The sequence below is a fragment of the Balaenoptera musculus genome, chromosome 1, assembly GCF_009873245.2.
Source record: "Balaenoptera musculus isolate JJ_BM4_2016_0621 chromosome 1, mBalMus1.pri.v3, whole genome shotgun sequence".
Classification (NCBI taxonomy): Eukaryota; Metazoa; Chordata; class Mammalia; order Artiodactyla; family Balaenopteridae; genus Balaenoptera; species Balaenoptera musculus.
In genome coordinates, this window is record NC_045785.1 from 32,938,661 (window position 1) to 32,956,122 (window position 17,462).

Here is a 17,462-nt window from a genome sequence, read left to right on the forward strand (position 1 = left end):
AATGGAACCAAAAGCTGATTCTTAAAAAAAAAAAATCAGTAAAGTTGATAAATATCTAGCCAGACTGACCAAGATAAAAAGAGGGAAGACACAAAGTCCTGACATAAAGAATGAAGGAGGGGACATCACTAGTCTCCCTACAAATGTTAAAAGTATAATAAGGAAATACCATGAACAACTCTGTGCACATATATGCAGCAACTTAAATGAAATGGACCAATTTCTTGAAAGACACAAATTACCAAAACTCATTCAAGGAGAAATAAAGTGGATAGTCCTATACCTATTAAAGAAATCTAATTCATGGCTTCCAAAAAAGAAAACTCTAGGTCCAGATGATTTCACTGGTGAATTCTACTAAACATTTAAGGAAGAAACAGCAACAATTTTTCACAATCTCTTCCAGAAGATAAAGAGGTAATACTTCCTAGCTCATTTTAATAAAGCCAGCAGTAACCTCATATCGAAACGAGACAAAGATCCAAGAAAACTACAAACCGATATCTCTGCCCTCCATACATAGAAGCAAAAATTCGTCAACAAAATATTAGCAAGTGAAATTCAGCAATATATAAAAAAGATAACCAAATGGTGTTCATTCCAGGAGTACAAGACTGATTTCAACACTTGAAAATCAATGTAATTCTCCACATTAACAGATTTAAGAAAAACTACATGATCATATAAATAGGTCCAGAAAAAAAGCACTTTAAAAAATGAACATTCATTCATAATTAAAATTCAGCAAACTAGGAATAGAAGGGAACTTCTTCAGTCTGGTAAAGGTCATCTGCAATAAAACTACAGCTAACATCATACTTAATGGTGAAAAATGGAATGCTTTCCAAATTAATGCAGGAATGTCTACTGTCATTACTCCTATTGAATATTGCTGTGGAAGTCTAAGCAAATGTAGTAAGTCTGCAGAAAACTAAAGGCATTCTAGTTGAAAAGGAAGAAGTAAAACTATTCACAGATGATATGATTGTCTATGTAAAATATCCCAAAGAATCTATTAAAAAGCTCTTAGAACTAAAAAGTTTAGCAAGGTTGCAGGATACAAGATCAATATACAAAAATCCATTGTATTTCTATATATTAGCAATGAACAACTGGAAACACAAATTTAAAAAACAGTACCATTTGTATTGGTTCCAAAGGAGAAAGAAATGCTTAAGTATAAATATAACAAATTATGTGAGGTTTTATGTGCTAAGGAAAGAGGTGAAAAAAGAACTAAAGTGAAGAGACATATCAGGCATATGGATTAGAAGACACAATATAGTTAAGATGGCAGTTCTGCCCAAATTGACCTATAGATTTAATGCAATCCCAAACAAAAATTTATATAGAAAGGTAAAGGAACTAGACTAGCCAAGACAATTTTGAAAAAGAAGAACAAAGTCTGGAGGACTCATACCTGATTTTAAGACATACTATAAATCTACAGCAGTCAAGGCAGTGTAATCTGGGCAAAAGGATAACATAGAATAATGAGACAGAATAGAAATCCCAGAAATAGACTCACAAATATGATGAACTGATTTTTGACCAAGGTGCAATAGCAATTCAGTAGAGAAAGGAAAGCCTTCAATGAATGGTGCTAGAACTGGATGTCTATATGCAAAAATATGAACCTTGATCTACAATTTACACTGTAAAAAATTAACTCAAAATGGATCATAGCTAGACCACAGTGAGATACCACTTCACATTTGCTAGCATGTCACTAATCAAAAAGACAGTAACAAGCAGTGATGGTTGGAACTGTCATATATTACTGGTGGAATTGTAAAATGGTGCAACCACTTTGGAAAACAATTTGGCAATTCCCCAAAAAGTTAAACATAGAGTTGCCAAAAGACCCAGCAGTTCTATTCCTACACCCAAGAGAAACGAAAACATTTGTCCACACAAAAATGTGTGCACAAATGTTCATAGCAGCAGTGTTCATAATAACCAAAAAGCTGAAACTGTTAAATGTCCATCAACTGGTGAATGGGTAAATAAAATATAGTATATTCATACAGTGGACTATTATTCAGCTATAATAAGAAATGAAGTACTGATGCATGTTACGACATGAATGGACCTTGAAAATATGCTAAGTGAAAGAAGTCACAAAATATCACATATTGTATGATTCAAGTTATATAAAATGCTTAAAATAAGCGAGATTGAAGAGATGGAACATAGATTAATGGTTGCTTGGGGCTAAAGGTAGAAAGTGGAAAAGGGGATTTGTTGCTAATGGGTGTGGGTTTTGTTTTAGGGGGGCGGTGGATAAAAATGTCCTAAAATTAGGTGTGGTGATGGTTGCACAACTCTGAATATACTAAAAAATATTTAATTTACACATTAAATGGGTGAATTGTATGGTATGTGAATTATACCTTAATAAAGCTGTTTTTCAAAAAAATGGATCAGAGATCTAAATGTAAAACATAAGATTGTAAAACTCTTAGAAGAAAATATAAGAGAAAATGTTCATGACTTCTAGTTAAGCAGAGTTCTTTGATAAGATAGCAAAAGCACAATCCATGAAAGAAAAAAATTGATTTCATCGAAATTTAAAACTTTTGCTCTGTGAAGGACACTGTTAAGGGAATAAAAAGACAAACCACAGACTAGGAGAAAACACTTGTATGACAAAGGAATATGCCAGAATATATCTTTTAAAAATCTCTCAAAATTCAACAATAAGAAAGCAAACAACCCAATTTTAAAAAAATATATGAATGGATAGTCCACCAGAGAAGGTACACAGATGGTAAATAAGTACCTGAAGAGATGCTCGACATTATTAGTCATTAGGGAAATGCAAATTAAAACCACACTGAGAGGGACTTCCCTGGTGGTCCAGTGGTTAAGAATCTGCCTTCCAGTTCAGGGGACGTGGGTTCAATACCTGGTTAGGGAACTAAGATCCCACATGCTGGGGGGCAATTAAGCCTGTGCACAACAACTACTGAGCCTGCAAGCTCTGGAGCCCAAGCGCCACAACTAGAGAGAAGCCCACGCACTGCAACGAAAGATCCCGTGTGCTGCAACTACGACCTGACACAGCCAAAAATAAATAAATAAATAATAAATAAATAAAACCCCCAATGAGATATCACTACACGCTGTATTATTTATCTATTGCTCTGTAACAAATTACCCCAAAACTTAGTGGCTTAAGACAACATACATTTATTATCTCAGTTTCTGTGGGTCAGGGGTCCAGGCAGAGCTTCACTGGGTCATCTGTTTCAGTCTCTCACAAGGCTTCAGTCAGGTGTTGGCTGGGGCAGCAGTCCCAAATGAAGGTTCAACAGGGGAAGGATCCACTTCCAAGCATGGTTATTAGCAGGACTCAGTTACTTGAGGCTGTTGGATTGTGTGCCTCAGTTCCTTACTGGCTGTTGGCTGCAGACTGCCCTTAGTCCCTTGACAGGTAGCTCTCTCCATGAAGGCAAACATGCAAGAAGAGCAAGAAAGAGATGACCAGCAAGACAGAGTCACAGTCATTTGTAACCTGATCACAGAAGTAGCATCCCCATCACCATTACCATATCATTTCAGTTTAAGAAAATGAAAGGGAAATTAATATTGTTAGTTTTTCTTATTCTATTTGTTAGAAGCAAGTTGTTAGGTCCAGCCTGAACTCAAGAGGAAGGAATTATCCAAGGCTGTGATTACCCAGAGGCATGAATATCATGGGAGCCATATCAGAAGCTTCCTACCACACACCCTTTTTATTTATTTATTTATTTATTTGCATGAGATTCATATTTGTTTATTTATTTTTGGCTGCATTGGGTCTTCGTTGCTGCACATGGGCTTTTCTCTAGTTGCAGCGAGTGGGGCTACTCTACGTTGTGGTGTGAGGGCTTCTCATTGCAGTGGCCTCTCTTGTGGAGCATGGGCTCTAGGCGCACGGGCTTCAGTAGTTGTGGCACATGGGCTCAATAGTTGTGGCGCACGGGCTTAGTTGCTCTGCAGCATGTGGGATCTTCCCGGACCAGGGCTCAAACCCATGTCCGCTGCATTGGCAGGCAGGTTCTCAACCACTGTGCCACCAGGGAAGTCCAGCACACACCCTTTTTAGATGAGCTAAAATAAAAACTTCTAACAATCTTGGAGTTCACACAGTAGAAGGACTTTTCAAATGTGCTGAGTGGGTTGAGGGTATCAGCCAGTACAAAAACATCTGCAATCCTGAAAGCATCTATGCAGGAGAGAAACCCTATAAAGGAGGTAAAGGTGGTGAGAGTTATTACAGAGCTGCTGATCTTAGAGGTCATCAGGGTCCACATGGGAGAGAAACTAGATCCACATGAAGAGCACAGTAAGGGCTTCACCAGGTGCTCCACTCTTCTCCAGTATACACCCCATTCCCATTCGGGAGAGGAATATATCAGTGTGGTACGTGTGGTACCACACTCAAGAATTTTTCTGAGTGTGAAACTTGGCATTCATAAGAGAGCCCACGGGGAGAGAGACCCTATAAATGTGATGAGTGTAAGGCTCCTCTCAGGCTTCAACACTTCACATTCATCTGAGAATCCACACAAGAGAAAAATTGATATGAACAAGTGTGATACGGACTTCAGTCAGAAAGGAAATATTCACCTTTAGTAGAATCTACGTGGAAGAGAAATCCTCTATAATCGATGTGATAATAAGGATGGTCAAAACTGTAAGTTACAGACATGCAGCAGAGACACCTATTACAAATATGACAATCGTGGGGGGAAAAAAGTTCACCTAGAACTTTAAAACTCATAATGACGTTGCACTTAAGAAATAAACCATACCAATAGCCTAAGTGAAACTTAAGTGAAAATATTATCTGTCAAGTGTTTTAATGTTACAAGATATAGAAGCAATCACCTTAAGGTTCTGTTTATGAAGAAGCAATAAAAAAAAGTTGAAAAGAATTATATCTATGGAATATCCTGGACCCATAATGAGACTGAAAAAAAACCTCACGAAGAGTTGTGTTCATACCATGACTTGTCCAGTGGTACAAGATTCTGCCAAGAATGCAAGTAATCATGGAAGTAGGTCCACAATGCTGCTTTTCCTGGGTGATGATGTCCTATGCATTGTCTAAAATCTTGTCTTGAGATAGGTGAAACTTTCCACTTTCCCATTTCTTATGTGAGTATCCTTGTTTCTCACAGTGTGGTTTGCAGATCACCTATATCGGAATTACTCAAGGTGAGTACTACAGTGTAAATAATACCTTAGTATTTAGTGCACAAAAACTTCAGTGTACATAATTATCTTGCGGGGGGGGGCACTTGTTAAAATGCAGATTCCTGGGCCTCGACCACATCTTCTTAATCAGTCTACAGGTGTGGGGACCAAGGATTTGCATTTGTAAAGGCTCCTCCTTCCCTTATAGGTGATTATTACGTATACCAAATTTGGAGAATTACTGCTCTATGGGATGTTTGCATAAAGTTAAAAAAAGAAACAAAATCTTAGGTGGCATTTTACTAGTGTGCTGAACCTACTGAATACAGAAATTTCTACCAATAAATTGATCGAAGTAGGGCGTAAAATTCAGGAGACTTGAAAATGCACATTGGCTGCCCACGGAAATATTAACAAAGGGCTCTCTGACATCATCCATGATGAGATGGGTGATGACCATAAATGAAAACTTATGGGGACAAGCAGTCACAACTCGGCTTTTAAATGATGTTATTTCTAAAGCTTCAAACAGCGTTAAACATGGTTTGCTGTGGGAATATACAACTTGATAAGGGGAATCTGGTATGAGTGTATTATATATAAAAAAATAAACAGATTGAGAAATTCCTATAGTCAAGTAGGATAACGGTTAAATTATCCTTAGCACAAAGATGATTAAATTAGACGCATCAGCGTAAATTCAGTCTGTCACTGAAATAATTTGTGCTGTCTCTGGCATCAGCCTATTTACTGTAATTAGTCATATGGAGTGGCATAAATATGCAATTTATAGCCTAATCTGAATCTGTATCAGTGGTTCCCAAATGTGCCTGGGCATCAGAATCAACTGCAGCTTGTTAAAAATATAGTTATCTTGGGTTCCACCCCAGGAGGCTGAGATTCAGCATTTCTGTGAGAAGGCCTGACTGAGCATCTAAGTTCCAGGTTTTGGAACTGCTGCTTTATACTCCTTTTCTAAATGGAATCTGGCCTTCCTAGAGGCTGGCTGATTCAGAATCTTGGTCGTGGCAACTAAGATGGGGTCTGGAACATCCTGTTAAAGTAGTGATGCTGACAGAGTTTACTGGGGTCATGATCAAGGGAAGTAAAGGAACCACACAGGAAGAGGGCTTCACAATTCGAGTTGTCAAAGCAATCTCTGATCGCCCTTAGGGCCAATGAATATGTTCCACAAGTACTGTTTAAAGAGTATAAAAATAAATTTGCACTTATCAGCAATTCCTCACTGAAAAATGTTTCTGGTACTGGAACACTTTGCTCTATAAGTAAGAAGCTGTTGGTCCTATAATAAATAAGCCCCCTTTTTTGACATGGTACATATGAGTGAGTGAACCAATAAGCTCCCAGCACCCACTCCCAGATTCTCTACAGAAACCTTAAGATGGGGCTCTGATACTTTTTCAGAGACATTCCATAGCATTAAATAAGGAGCAGGTATCTACTTCTGAAAACAGGCTGAGGAGGGGCAAAGAGATAAAAAAAGATTGAGCAGTTGTCAGGGCAGGGCTACTGTGCTGTCCATCCTGTTTTTATTTTTAATTTATTTATTTTATTTGTTTATTTTTGGCTGCGTTGGGTCTTCATTGCTATGCGCAGGCTTTCTCTAGTTGTGGCGAGCTGGGGCTACTCTTCGTTGCAGTGCGTGGGCTTCTCCTTGCAGTGGCTTCTCTTGTTGCAGAGCACGGGCTCTAGGTGAGCGGGCTTCAGTAATTGTGGCCTGAGGACTCAGTAGTTGTGGCTCTTGGGCTCTAGAGCACAGGCTCAGTAGTTGTGACACATGGGCTTAGTTGCTCTGTGGCATACAGGATCTTCCCAGACCACGGCTCAAACCCGTGTCCCCTGCATTGGCAGGCGGATTCTTAACCACTGCACCACCAGGGAAGTCCCTGTCCATCCTATTTTGATGACATTTTAAGACACTTAACACCTTGGCTTCCCTGAAATCAACAAACATCTAAGGATGAGGTCCCTTCAGGAGACAAGCCATGGTCAGGAGAAGCCTCCTCACCAAGTGCTTTGCCAGCACACTCATCTGGGACTAAAGGTGAGAAATTTGGGGGCAGAGATAGAGGGGAATCACTGTTTTGGAGGGTTCACTGCACCCTAACAAATAAGCCTTTATTTTATTTTTTTAAATTTATTTTTAGGAGACTTTTGGGGTTTTTTGGTTTTTTGGTTTTTGTTTTGTTTTGTTTTGTTTTTTGGCTGTGTCGGGTCTTAGTTGTGACACACGGGATCTTCCTTGTGGCATGTGGGATCTTTTGTTGCAGGGAGGGGGCTCTTCGTTGTGGTGTGCGGGATTCTTTCTAGTTGTGGCGTGCGGGCTCCAGGGAGCGTGGACTCTGTAGTTTGCGGCACACAGGCTCTCTAGTTGAGGTGCATGAGCTCAGTAGTTGTGGCGTGCGGGCTTAGTTGCCCCATGGCATGTGGGATCTTAGTTCCCCAACCAGGGATGGAACCCGCGTTCCCTGCATTGGAAGGTGGATTCTTTACCACTGGACCACCAGGGAAGTCCCTTTAGGAGAGTTATTTAGCTTTATTATTATTTTTAATTGAAGTATAGTTGATTTACAATATTATGTTAGTTTCAGGTGTACAAAATAGATTCGATATTTTTATAGATTATACTCTATTTAAAGTTATTATAAAATATTGGCTATATACGGGCTTCCCTGGTGGTGCAGTGGTTAAGAATCCTCCTGCCAATGCAGGGGACACGGGTTCGAGCCCTGGTCCGGGAAGATCCCATATGCCGTGGAGCAACTACGCCTGTGCGCCACAACTGAGCCTGCGCTCTAGAGCCCACGAGCCACAACTACTGAGCCCGTGTGCCACAACTACTGAGCCTGCGTGCCTCGAGCCCGTGCTCCGCAACAAGAGAAGCCACCGCCATGAGAAGCCCACGCATCACAACGAAGAGTAGCCCCTGCTCCCTGCAACTAGAGAAAGCCCACACGCCACAATGAAGACCCAACGCAGCCAAAAATAAATAAACAAAAAATAAGTAAATTAAAAAATATATATATTGGCTGTATTCCATGTGCTGTACAATATAGCCTTTCAGCTTAAGCCTTTATTTTAATAATCTACTATTAAGCAACTAATATGATCAGTCCACATGGGTAGGTTATGGAGGATAAAGACAAACCATTCCCCTTACCTCCTCTGGTTCCTCCAGCTAAGCTGGGCCATCTGGAACACCAAAGCATCCTTGGCAAATTCACCCATAAGCAGCTAAATCAACTTCTTTATCAAGCCTTTCTCCCAACTTAAAATTTCCTCTTAAATAGGAAATAGTTATTTTCGTTAAAGTTTTGGTTTGTGTTAAGCTTTGTTAAATTAATGCCTAAGTCCTAGAATGGCTATCAGGTTTCACTTAGGGAGTTACTTTTCTCCTCTCCCATTGTCCCTATTCCCCAAATCTTGGAAATGTTACCCTCAAGTTACTACGACTGTCATCTTAACTTTTGATCTATTTCTCATCTGCCCTTTGCCTTCATGCTGAGCTTCAGAATTGGAAAGGAGTAACATCTCTTAGGCCAGGGCCATCCTGCTGCTAAATAATCTCTAAAGAGTGTAGTTCTTGGTAATCCTTGATGGGCTTCTTGTGTGTAGTCCCTTCACCATCCAGAATTCTGACTGCAAGTTCTTTCACTCAAGCATCAAGGATGACCATGGCTTAACTGGTACAGCCACAGTGGAAAACAGTATGGAGTTTCCTCAAAAAGTTAAAAATAGAACTATCATATGATCCAGCAATTCCACTTCTAGGTATTTATCTGAGGAAAAGGAAAACACTAACTCAGAAAGATATCTGCACCCCCATGTTTATTGCAGCATTACTTATAATAACCAAGATATGGAAACAACCTAAATGTCCATCCATAGATAAATGGATAAAGAAAATGTGATGCATGCATGCGCACACGTGCACACACACACACAAGGGAATATTATTCAGCCATAAGAGAAGGAAATCTTGTTGTTTGTGACAATATGGATGGATCTTGAGGGCATTTTGCTAATTGAAATAAGTCAGACAGAGAAAGATACGTTATGGTCTCACTTATGTGTGGAATATTAAAAACAACAACAACAACAACAGGTTCATACCATAGAGAACAGATTGGTAATTGCCAGAGGGGTAGGGGGGGAAATGCGTGAAGGGAATCAAAAGGCACAACTTCCAGTCATAAAGTAAATAAGTCATGGAGATATAATGTACAGCATGGTAACTATAGTTAATAATATTATATTGCACATTTGAAAGTTACTAAGACAGTAAATCTTAAAAGTTCTCATCACAAGAAAAAACTATTTTTGTAACTATGTATGGTGACAGATGTTAACTAGACTTATCGTGATAACCACATTACAGTATATACAAATATTGAATCATTATGTTGTATACCTAAAATTAATATAATGTTATATGTCAATTATACCTCAATAAAAAAAAGTATGACTATGACTTATTTAAAAGACTCTCAGTGGAGACAAAAATAAATAAGCATGAATAAGTTCTTTTCTTAAATTGAAGTACAGTTAATTTACAATGTTTTGTTAGTTTCAGGTGTACAGCAAAGTGATTATATATATAATTACTTGTATGATTATATAATATATATATTCATTTTCAGATTCTTTTCCATTTTAAGTTATTACCCTGCGCTACACAGTAGGTCCTTGTTGTTTATCTATTTTATATATAAAATAAGTTCTTTTTTTAATGGTATAAGTAGAGGAATTTAGTACAAAGCAGGTAGCTTTGGTAGTACCAGGTAGCTGGCCCTCTCTCCCTGTCTCTCAATCTCCCTCTCTACCAGTTCTTTCTTCTTTTTTTTTTTTTTAACATCTTTATTGGAGTATAATTGCTTCTCTACCAGTTCTGAATATAATTGTTAGCGCCTCTCTACATTTGGGATACAGAGCCACGCTTTGCTTAATTTAGTCATATTGTTCTAGTTAAGTGAATTGCAATCCTCAAAATGAATTTGTATGATCTTGATATTCATTTCATTCCAAATACTGTTAACCTTCTATAGCCATGAAGTCCTTGAAGCCACTTTCCTCAATTGCTTTTAAAATTTCCAGAACTTCACTTACCTATTCAAATTGACTTAAATTCAACCATGAATTGTCCTTAGCAGTCTAATTGGATGGATAGATTTAGTAAATGTTTGTGCATTGAAAGCCATTCACTCATTTAAGGAGAATGCATTGAGTGCAAGTCCTATGCCAGGCGATCTGATGGGAAAGGTTGGTCTGCTCATTCCTCCTCCTTGTGCCCCTCTGTGTTGGACTGGAAATGCGTGTCCTCTCTGGGAGCTAGCCCAGGTTGGCCAGCACTATATGTATCACTCAGAGCATTCTGGAACTTCAATAAGAATTGTTACTTTTGAGGACATCGATGAGATCACATAGAGCATGATTCCCTTTATTCATCTTCTATGAGTAACTGGAACTCAGATTCATGGAAGGCTCTCAGTAATAGCAGGAGAAAGTGTGGATGGCCTAGAAAATTAGGTAGACATCTATGACTTGAAGCAGTGAATAAGGAATCACTTAAGGTTTTATACCAGGTGTGGAATAAACAAAACTGGTTGTTTCAGGCAGAGACATTATTTAGAAAGTATGTGACAGATGGAGACCTAGCTCAGCATAAATGGGAAGGGAGAGTATGGGAGGACCTAAAAGCTATTTCCTAGAAAAACTATAGAAAACAAGGAGAAAATTGGTGGTAGAAAATATAGTATTCATTCAAGCTGACACCATAGTTTCCAGGAGGGAATGTTATGAAGCTGGAAAGGTCAGATTTATTCCAAGCGTTCGTAATAGAACAGAAACAATGAGCGTGAGTTGGGGACTACCAGTCTAAGTGACGGAAGGCCACCATTTCCCCTCTTGGTGGCTTTATGACTTCACAGAAGTTACTTAACATCACTGACCACCACCTCCCGTCTTTCCAGTTCAGGTTCTCTGGTACCTACACTCCAGTAATTCTTCAACCCCACTGGGGTCTCCCAGGACTTGATGCCGTTTACTTTCCACTATCTGTCTCTCCCCTCCTGTCTCCACTTTCCACCTTTCCATCATTATAAATCTTTGTAAACAGCTTCAACTCTCTCCCCTCCCTCCACCCATCATACTAACCTAGAAAACCTCCAACCCTTGAAAACCCCAACTCTGACTCTGGGCCTGTACTCAGCAGCTGATTGTTGTTGGAATAAAGTCACACAACATTGACTGCCTTCACGTTACTCCCCTGACTAGAGTTACTCCCCCTACCAGTTGAATAAGCAACATTCAAGACTTAATCAAACTAATTTTCTTTTTGCTTCTTACCATCTCTATAATATTCATTTATGGAGTAACCTCCTTCCCTGGAAGAGACTCTGGCAGACCCGCCCTTTTCTTCTCTAGGAAATAAATAGCCCTACAGTCACTTTAGGTCCCAAACGGTCTTGATACAGTGATAAGAACGCCCAGACATGGCTCAGTGTGGAGCCCTCTCACCTTCCCCACGTGGGAACAGCTTCATCACTCTGCTCCCTCCTCGCTTCCTGCTGTCTCCTCCCCTATTCACTAACCACTGTTTGGGACCCGCCAATGTGTAAGGATGGAGGAGAAAGGAAAGTAGTATGTGAACTGGTACTCTTGAGATCTGATTTCAAGCCCTCTGGTGTAAGCTGGCACTCTGGTTGGCTCTGGTAGATGAAGAAGGTCAGTGCTCTCACAGGTGCTGAGCTGGTTATTCGGAGGTTTCCCATCACTGACACAGCTCTCCTTCAGTAAGCCTGATGCAGAGGAAGGCACCTCTGCTCTAGGTGTCTGCTTATGATTCCTTCCGCAACCCTGGCATCAGATGCCACTTCTCAGCCTACATCGACCAAGGTCTCTCCACCCCTCCAGACAGCCCTGTTGGACCCTAGATAACAGCATGCCAACTCCCTCTCTAGCTCCTGGCCCAGAGGAAACATTTGTACCCCTTGTCGCGGCACATTCCAGGAATGAGACTGGTCCCCGTGCAGCAGAGCACCCTGAACAACGCAGTGAAACAGACCTCCTCTGGCCTCCAGACTTCCACGTCTAACTAAGACCCAGCACAGCCAAAATAAATAAAAATAAAAAATAAAAACCCTTCCTCAACCCCACATCCCTCAGCAGCCTTTGAAGGATGGGGTGGGAGAGCAGAAGAGAGACTCCACATCTCCCTCGTGGAGCTGCTGAAAGAGAAAAATTATCTAAAAAATGACATCAAGTCCTAAGCACAGCACCTAGCTTACACCAAGTGCATAAATGTTAGCCATTATTATTGTCATTGTTGCCATTATTCTTGTCAATTTTCATTTCAGTGCTTGCTGCCAGAGTGGAATCTCTTTAAAAGATGTTTCAGGCAACGATCAGGGATCCAAATTTAAGATACAACTCACAACTCCCTTGAAGTAAGGAAAGGATCTGTAATACAGCCTGTTTCCACTCCATCAGTCGGAGGCCATCCTCCTCTACCTGCCAACTGCCAGTTTTAATTATCTCACTCTCTTACTCTAAATATTTTTTCATTGATGTTTCTGCATATTAAAGGACCATATGTTTTAAACATTTCAAAAACAACTGTATTCTTCGGTAATTTTAGAATGCAGAATTTGCTTGCCTCCACCCCTACCCCAGCCAACCTTACCCTCCACCCCAGGCCCACCCCTGGCCCCACCCCTGTCCAGTTTCTGATGACACTTCTCTCTTTTTTTCTTTTTTTTTAATTATTAGCACCTTTTAATTACTATTTATTTATTTATTTGGCTGTGTTGGGTCTTTGTTTCTGTGCGAGGGCTTTCTCTAGTTGCGGCGAGCGGGGGCCACTCTTCATCGCGGTGCGCGGGCCTCTCACTGTCGCGGCCTCTCTTGTTGTGGAGCACAGGCTCCAGACGCGCAGGCTCAGTAGTTGTGGCTCACAGGCCTAGTTGCTCTGCGGCATGTGGGATCTTCCCAGACCACGGCACGAACCCGTGTTCCCTGCATCAGCAGGCAAATTCTCAACCACTGCACCACCAGGGAAACCCAACACTTCTCTTTAGACTGAGAGGAGCTGAGCTCTCTGGGGATGCAGCAAAGAAGACATTTTCTCAGTTTACATCTTTTTTTATTTCCCTGTTTTACAATCTAAATATGAATACTTAAAAAGATATTTAACCGCCCTAACTCTTAGCAATAATAGCACAGCCTCACATCACTTTTAGCGTCGGAAGATTGTCACACTCATATTGGCGCTTCTTGACAAAGGGCTGTCTCACTCACTCTTGGCCGCTGCCAGATAATACCGGTACTCTGCTTTTAGCTCCCATGTGTTTTTGTGGGGCCCTTTTACATTCCGAACACCGATTTCATTCAAGATTTCCTTCAGGTACACCACAGGTTGCATAGTGATGCCAACCAAGTCCTTTATGTTATAATACTGGTGTTTCTCAAAGGCAGCAAATAGCAAGGTTAAAACTTGATCTTTATCAGCCTTCACTCTCTTTCCATTTTCTTTCTTTTTCTTCTCATATTCAATGTTGTACTGATGATTGGCAACAGGTTTATAATTGGTCGTGACTACCTTCTCCAGTTTCTGTACGGTTCTGGCAGGTTTGGAAGACTCCTCTATTTGCCTTCTCTTCAGCCTCATGTAGTTTTCATTCAGAGCAGGTCTGCATTCTCCCCGATGTACCACCGTTCCTTCCAGGGAGAGCTGATCCGGTGCACGCTCAATCAGCGCTGTGAGGACCTGCCCTCTGACCCCCTGCAAGACAAGCTGATGCTCCCTGGGAGCGATGACCGGGGCAGGTTGTCCATCTGTACCTCGAATGTCTGTAAGTTCCTTATTCAAAATAAATGAGATTTCAGACTTCCCTTGATTTTTGGCAATCTGCAGCTTCCCTACTTCACCGCTTCCAGAAGCTTCGGACCACTGCTGTGACAGGTATTTAGGAAGCTTCACCAGCCATACCCGCTGGTTCTGTTGGATTCCCTCCAAGCTGAGTGGAATGCTCTGGGGCTTGGGTCTGCTGCCTCTGGAGGCCATGTGCACCTGAGCTGAGGGTGCAGAGGGTGGGCCAGCTAGGGATGAAGAGGGAAGCAGGACACCAAAACCAGCTGCTGGAATCCAGGAACCTAGCGAGGAAATATAAAGCACATGCTGACTTCAGAAATGTTAAAAGATAGAGTCTTAGAATCTAAAGAGTGCTATACAACAATTGTCAAACGATTCATAATAAGGGAAGGTGGGAAACCATCATAAAAGTGGGGAGTTTGATAAATAAGTGTGGCACATCCTGAAAATGAAGTACTTCAGCAATTAAAATTACAGGAGCTCCTATCTACTGATGTGAAGAGTTTTCTAAAACACAGCCATCTCCTAAACGCCTTCCCTACAACCCTGTTTCCCCCTGTCCTCCCCTGCTTTATTTTTCTCCAGAGCACCAGTCAATGTGAAATGTCCTGGATAATTTATATTTTATATATTTATTATTTTATCGTATCTCTTCCCCACTAGACTGTAAGCGCCATGAGGGTAGAGTTTGTGGCTTTCAGTGCTGTAGGCATTTAATAATTTTATTTTATTTTTTTGAAGGAAAGAAAGGTCTTATTTGATTGGTTTGTTTGTTGTGAAAAAATGGAGTGGAGGTGGACACCACACCCCGCACCCCGCCCAGGTCCCACCGCCCAGAATTCAGATATCCTGCTTTGCCCTCCTGCCTCCACACAAAATAAGAGGCATGGAGGGCCTTGGCTTGGGGGCACGTCCTCCCTGCCAACCTGGCCTGAGCACAGGGAGAGACCCTGACACCAGCTGTTGGCAGAGACATCGAGGCCACAGAGCTTAGCAGGTTCCAGGCCTATATTTTGTTTCTTCTTCTTCTTCTTTTTTTTCCCCAGGCCTATATTTTGAGGTCCAGAGCGCAGGCATCTGCATCTGACTTGCAGGCAGAGCAATCCTGCCTCACAGCTCCTAAAGCCCACCGTGGATCAAACACCACCACTGTAGCTTCAACAACCTCTGCTCTGCCATATTCTCTCTGACCTAAGTGGGGAAACCTTCCAATTCAAATCCAAATCCATTTAAACCAGCAGGAGCTGAGAGGCTGTATTTCTTAAGATAACCTCTCTGGGTGCCCTCATGCCTAAGGCATAGAGAGCAAAGAGTGAGCATAATTTTACAAAAGGAAGCCGGGAAGGAAGCCCCTTCTACAAGGCTGAGACTCACCAGAGCAGGCAGAAAGCTGTGCTGAGCAAGGCTTACAAGGAAGGGTGCTCCCTGATGAGCAGGGCTCACTCAGGCCCCAGGCTGCCTCCCCCTGGAAGGAAGAACCCACTCCCTCCACACAGCTCTATTTATTGCCACCTTTAGGGAGTTCCTTGATGGGATTGGGTTACAATCACCCTGGAAAGCCAATCACCTTGATTCACTTATGGGTTTTTCCCCAAATCTCCTAAAGCATACCCATGAGGGTGGATAGCTTAATGGATTATTTCCTCCACTGAAGGGTGGATAGCTTAATGGATTATTTCCTCCACTGAACCCATCTTCCTTAATTCTCCAGTGTAGGGTGGGTTCGAGGGAAGGCAGCTTGCTTCAGCATCTTTAGAAAGGCTGGAGATGCAGGTACTCTGAGGAGTTATTCCTAGTCCCTGACCAGCCACTTTGAATTAAAATTGCTCTCACCATCTTCTGGCTAAATGCAGAAAGCCCTTATTTCCCCTCCTGATTGCTCCCTTCATCTTAAAAAATTCTCTTCCCGTGGGTTCCATGATGCCCCCTGCTCCTGGGTTTCCTCCTGCCTCTCGAACTGCCATTTCCAGTCTCCTCTGTGGGCACCTCAGTGTGTCTTGGGCCATAACTGCTGTTCCTTGGTCCCAGGTGCTGTCCCTTCTCACTCTACACACCTTTTGAAGATTATATTTCTGCAGAACCCTCTCAGAAGGGCAACCATAGTTCAGATCTCTCTCCTGAGCTTCTGGCAGACCACCCAAATGCCAACTGATGTCCTGCAATGCACACGATTCCTAATAGGTCAAAACCAGGACCCATTACCTTCTCATGCCTTCTGCCCCGAAACAAACCTGCTCTTCCAGTATTCCCCATCCACCCTGTTTCCTAAACCAGAAACTTGAGTGTTAAGCTTACTTCTCCCCATATCTCGCTCCAGTGAGCCAGCAAGTTCTGCCCATTCTACCTCCTTAATTCATCTCAAATTGCCCACACTATCCCTATGCCCTGGCCCAGTTGAGGCCACTCTACAACTTTTCTCTCCTGATTCAGTGCAATCGCTTCTTCACTGAATTTGCTTCCTCGGTCACTGTATTCCACATGCTGGAGTCAAAGTAGCGTTTCTAAAACATGTTTCTGGTGGTTTTTTTTTTTTTTAATTTTATTTTGGTTGCATCGGGTCTTAGTTGAGGCACACGGGATCTTCGTTGCCGCATGAGGGATCTTTCGTTGCAGTGTGCAGGCTTCTCTCTAGTTGTGGCGCGTGGGCTCTAGAGCGTACAGGCTCAATAGTTGCAGCGCGTGGGCTTAGTTGCCCTGTGGCATGTGGGATCTTAGTTCCCTGACCAGGGATCGAACCCACGTCCCCTGCCTTGGAAGGCGGATTCTTAACCACTGGAACGCCAGGGAAGTCCCTAAAACATGATTCTAAATATGTCTTTCTCTGGCTTCCCTGGTGGCGCAGTGCTTAACAATCCGCCTGCCAAGGCAGGGGACAGCGGTTCTGAGCCCTGGTCCAGGAAGATCCCACATGCCGCGGAGCAACTAAAAGCCCGTGCGCCACAACTACTGAAGCCCGCACGCCTGGAGCCCGTGCTCTGTAACGAGAAGCCACTGCAATGAGAAGCCCGCGCTCCGCAACGAAGAGCAGCCCCCGCTCGCCGCGCGCAGCAACAAAGACGCAACACAGCCAAAAATAAATAAATAAATAAATTTTAAATAAAGAAATGTCTTTCTCTTTCTTAATAGCCTTCGGAGCCTCCCCACCTTTCATAGAATGAAGTCCATTCTCTTTCCGGTGGCTTACCAAGCCTTTCTAGAAGGGACTGCTGCTCAGCGTCATCTCTTGCAGAAACTCCCTAAAACTCCGCTTGTAAGGAGCTTGTAAACTCAATTAAACCTCCATTGCTCTCTCTCGCCACCAGGTCTTCGTTATTATTTCCTTTCACCGACCTTGCTACCATAATAACCCCACCCCACTGGCGCAGCTAATTCTTCTTCCCAGCCCCTA

The 17,462-nt window shown here is 42.1% G+C and overlaps 1 protein-coding gene across 1 annotated transcript; it reads right to left on the reverse strand.

Annotated features, from left to right (window-relative positions):
* Window positions 1–13,323: 13,323 nt before the first annotated feature.
* Window positions 13,324–15,539, reverse strand: LOC118882720 (general transcription factor IIF subunit 2-like). Its single transcript, XM_036828913.1, has 2 exons — window positions 15,449–15,539; window positions 13,324–14,355 (listed from the first exon to the last, which is right to left on the reverse strand). Exon 2 carries the CDS (start codon window positions 14,264–14,266, stop codon window positions 13,493–13,495), a length of 774 nt encoding a protein of 257 aa, XP_036684808.1. The 5' UTR covers window positions 14,267–14,355; window positions 15,449–15,539; the 3' UTR covers window positions 13,324–13,492.
* Between the last annotated feature and the right edge of the window lie 1,923 nt (window positions 15,540–17,462).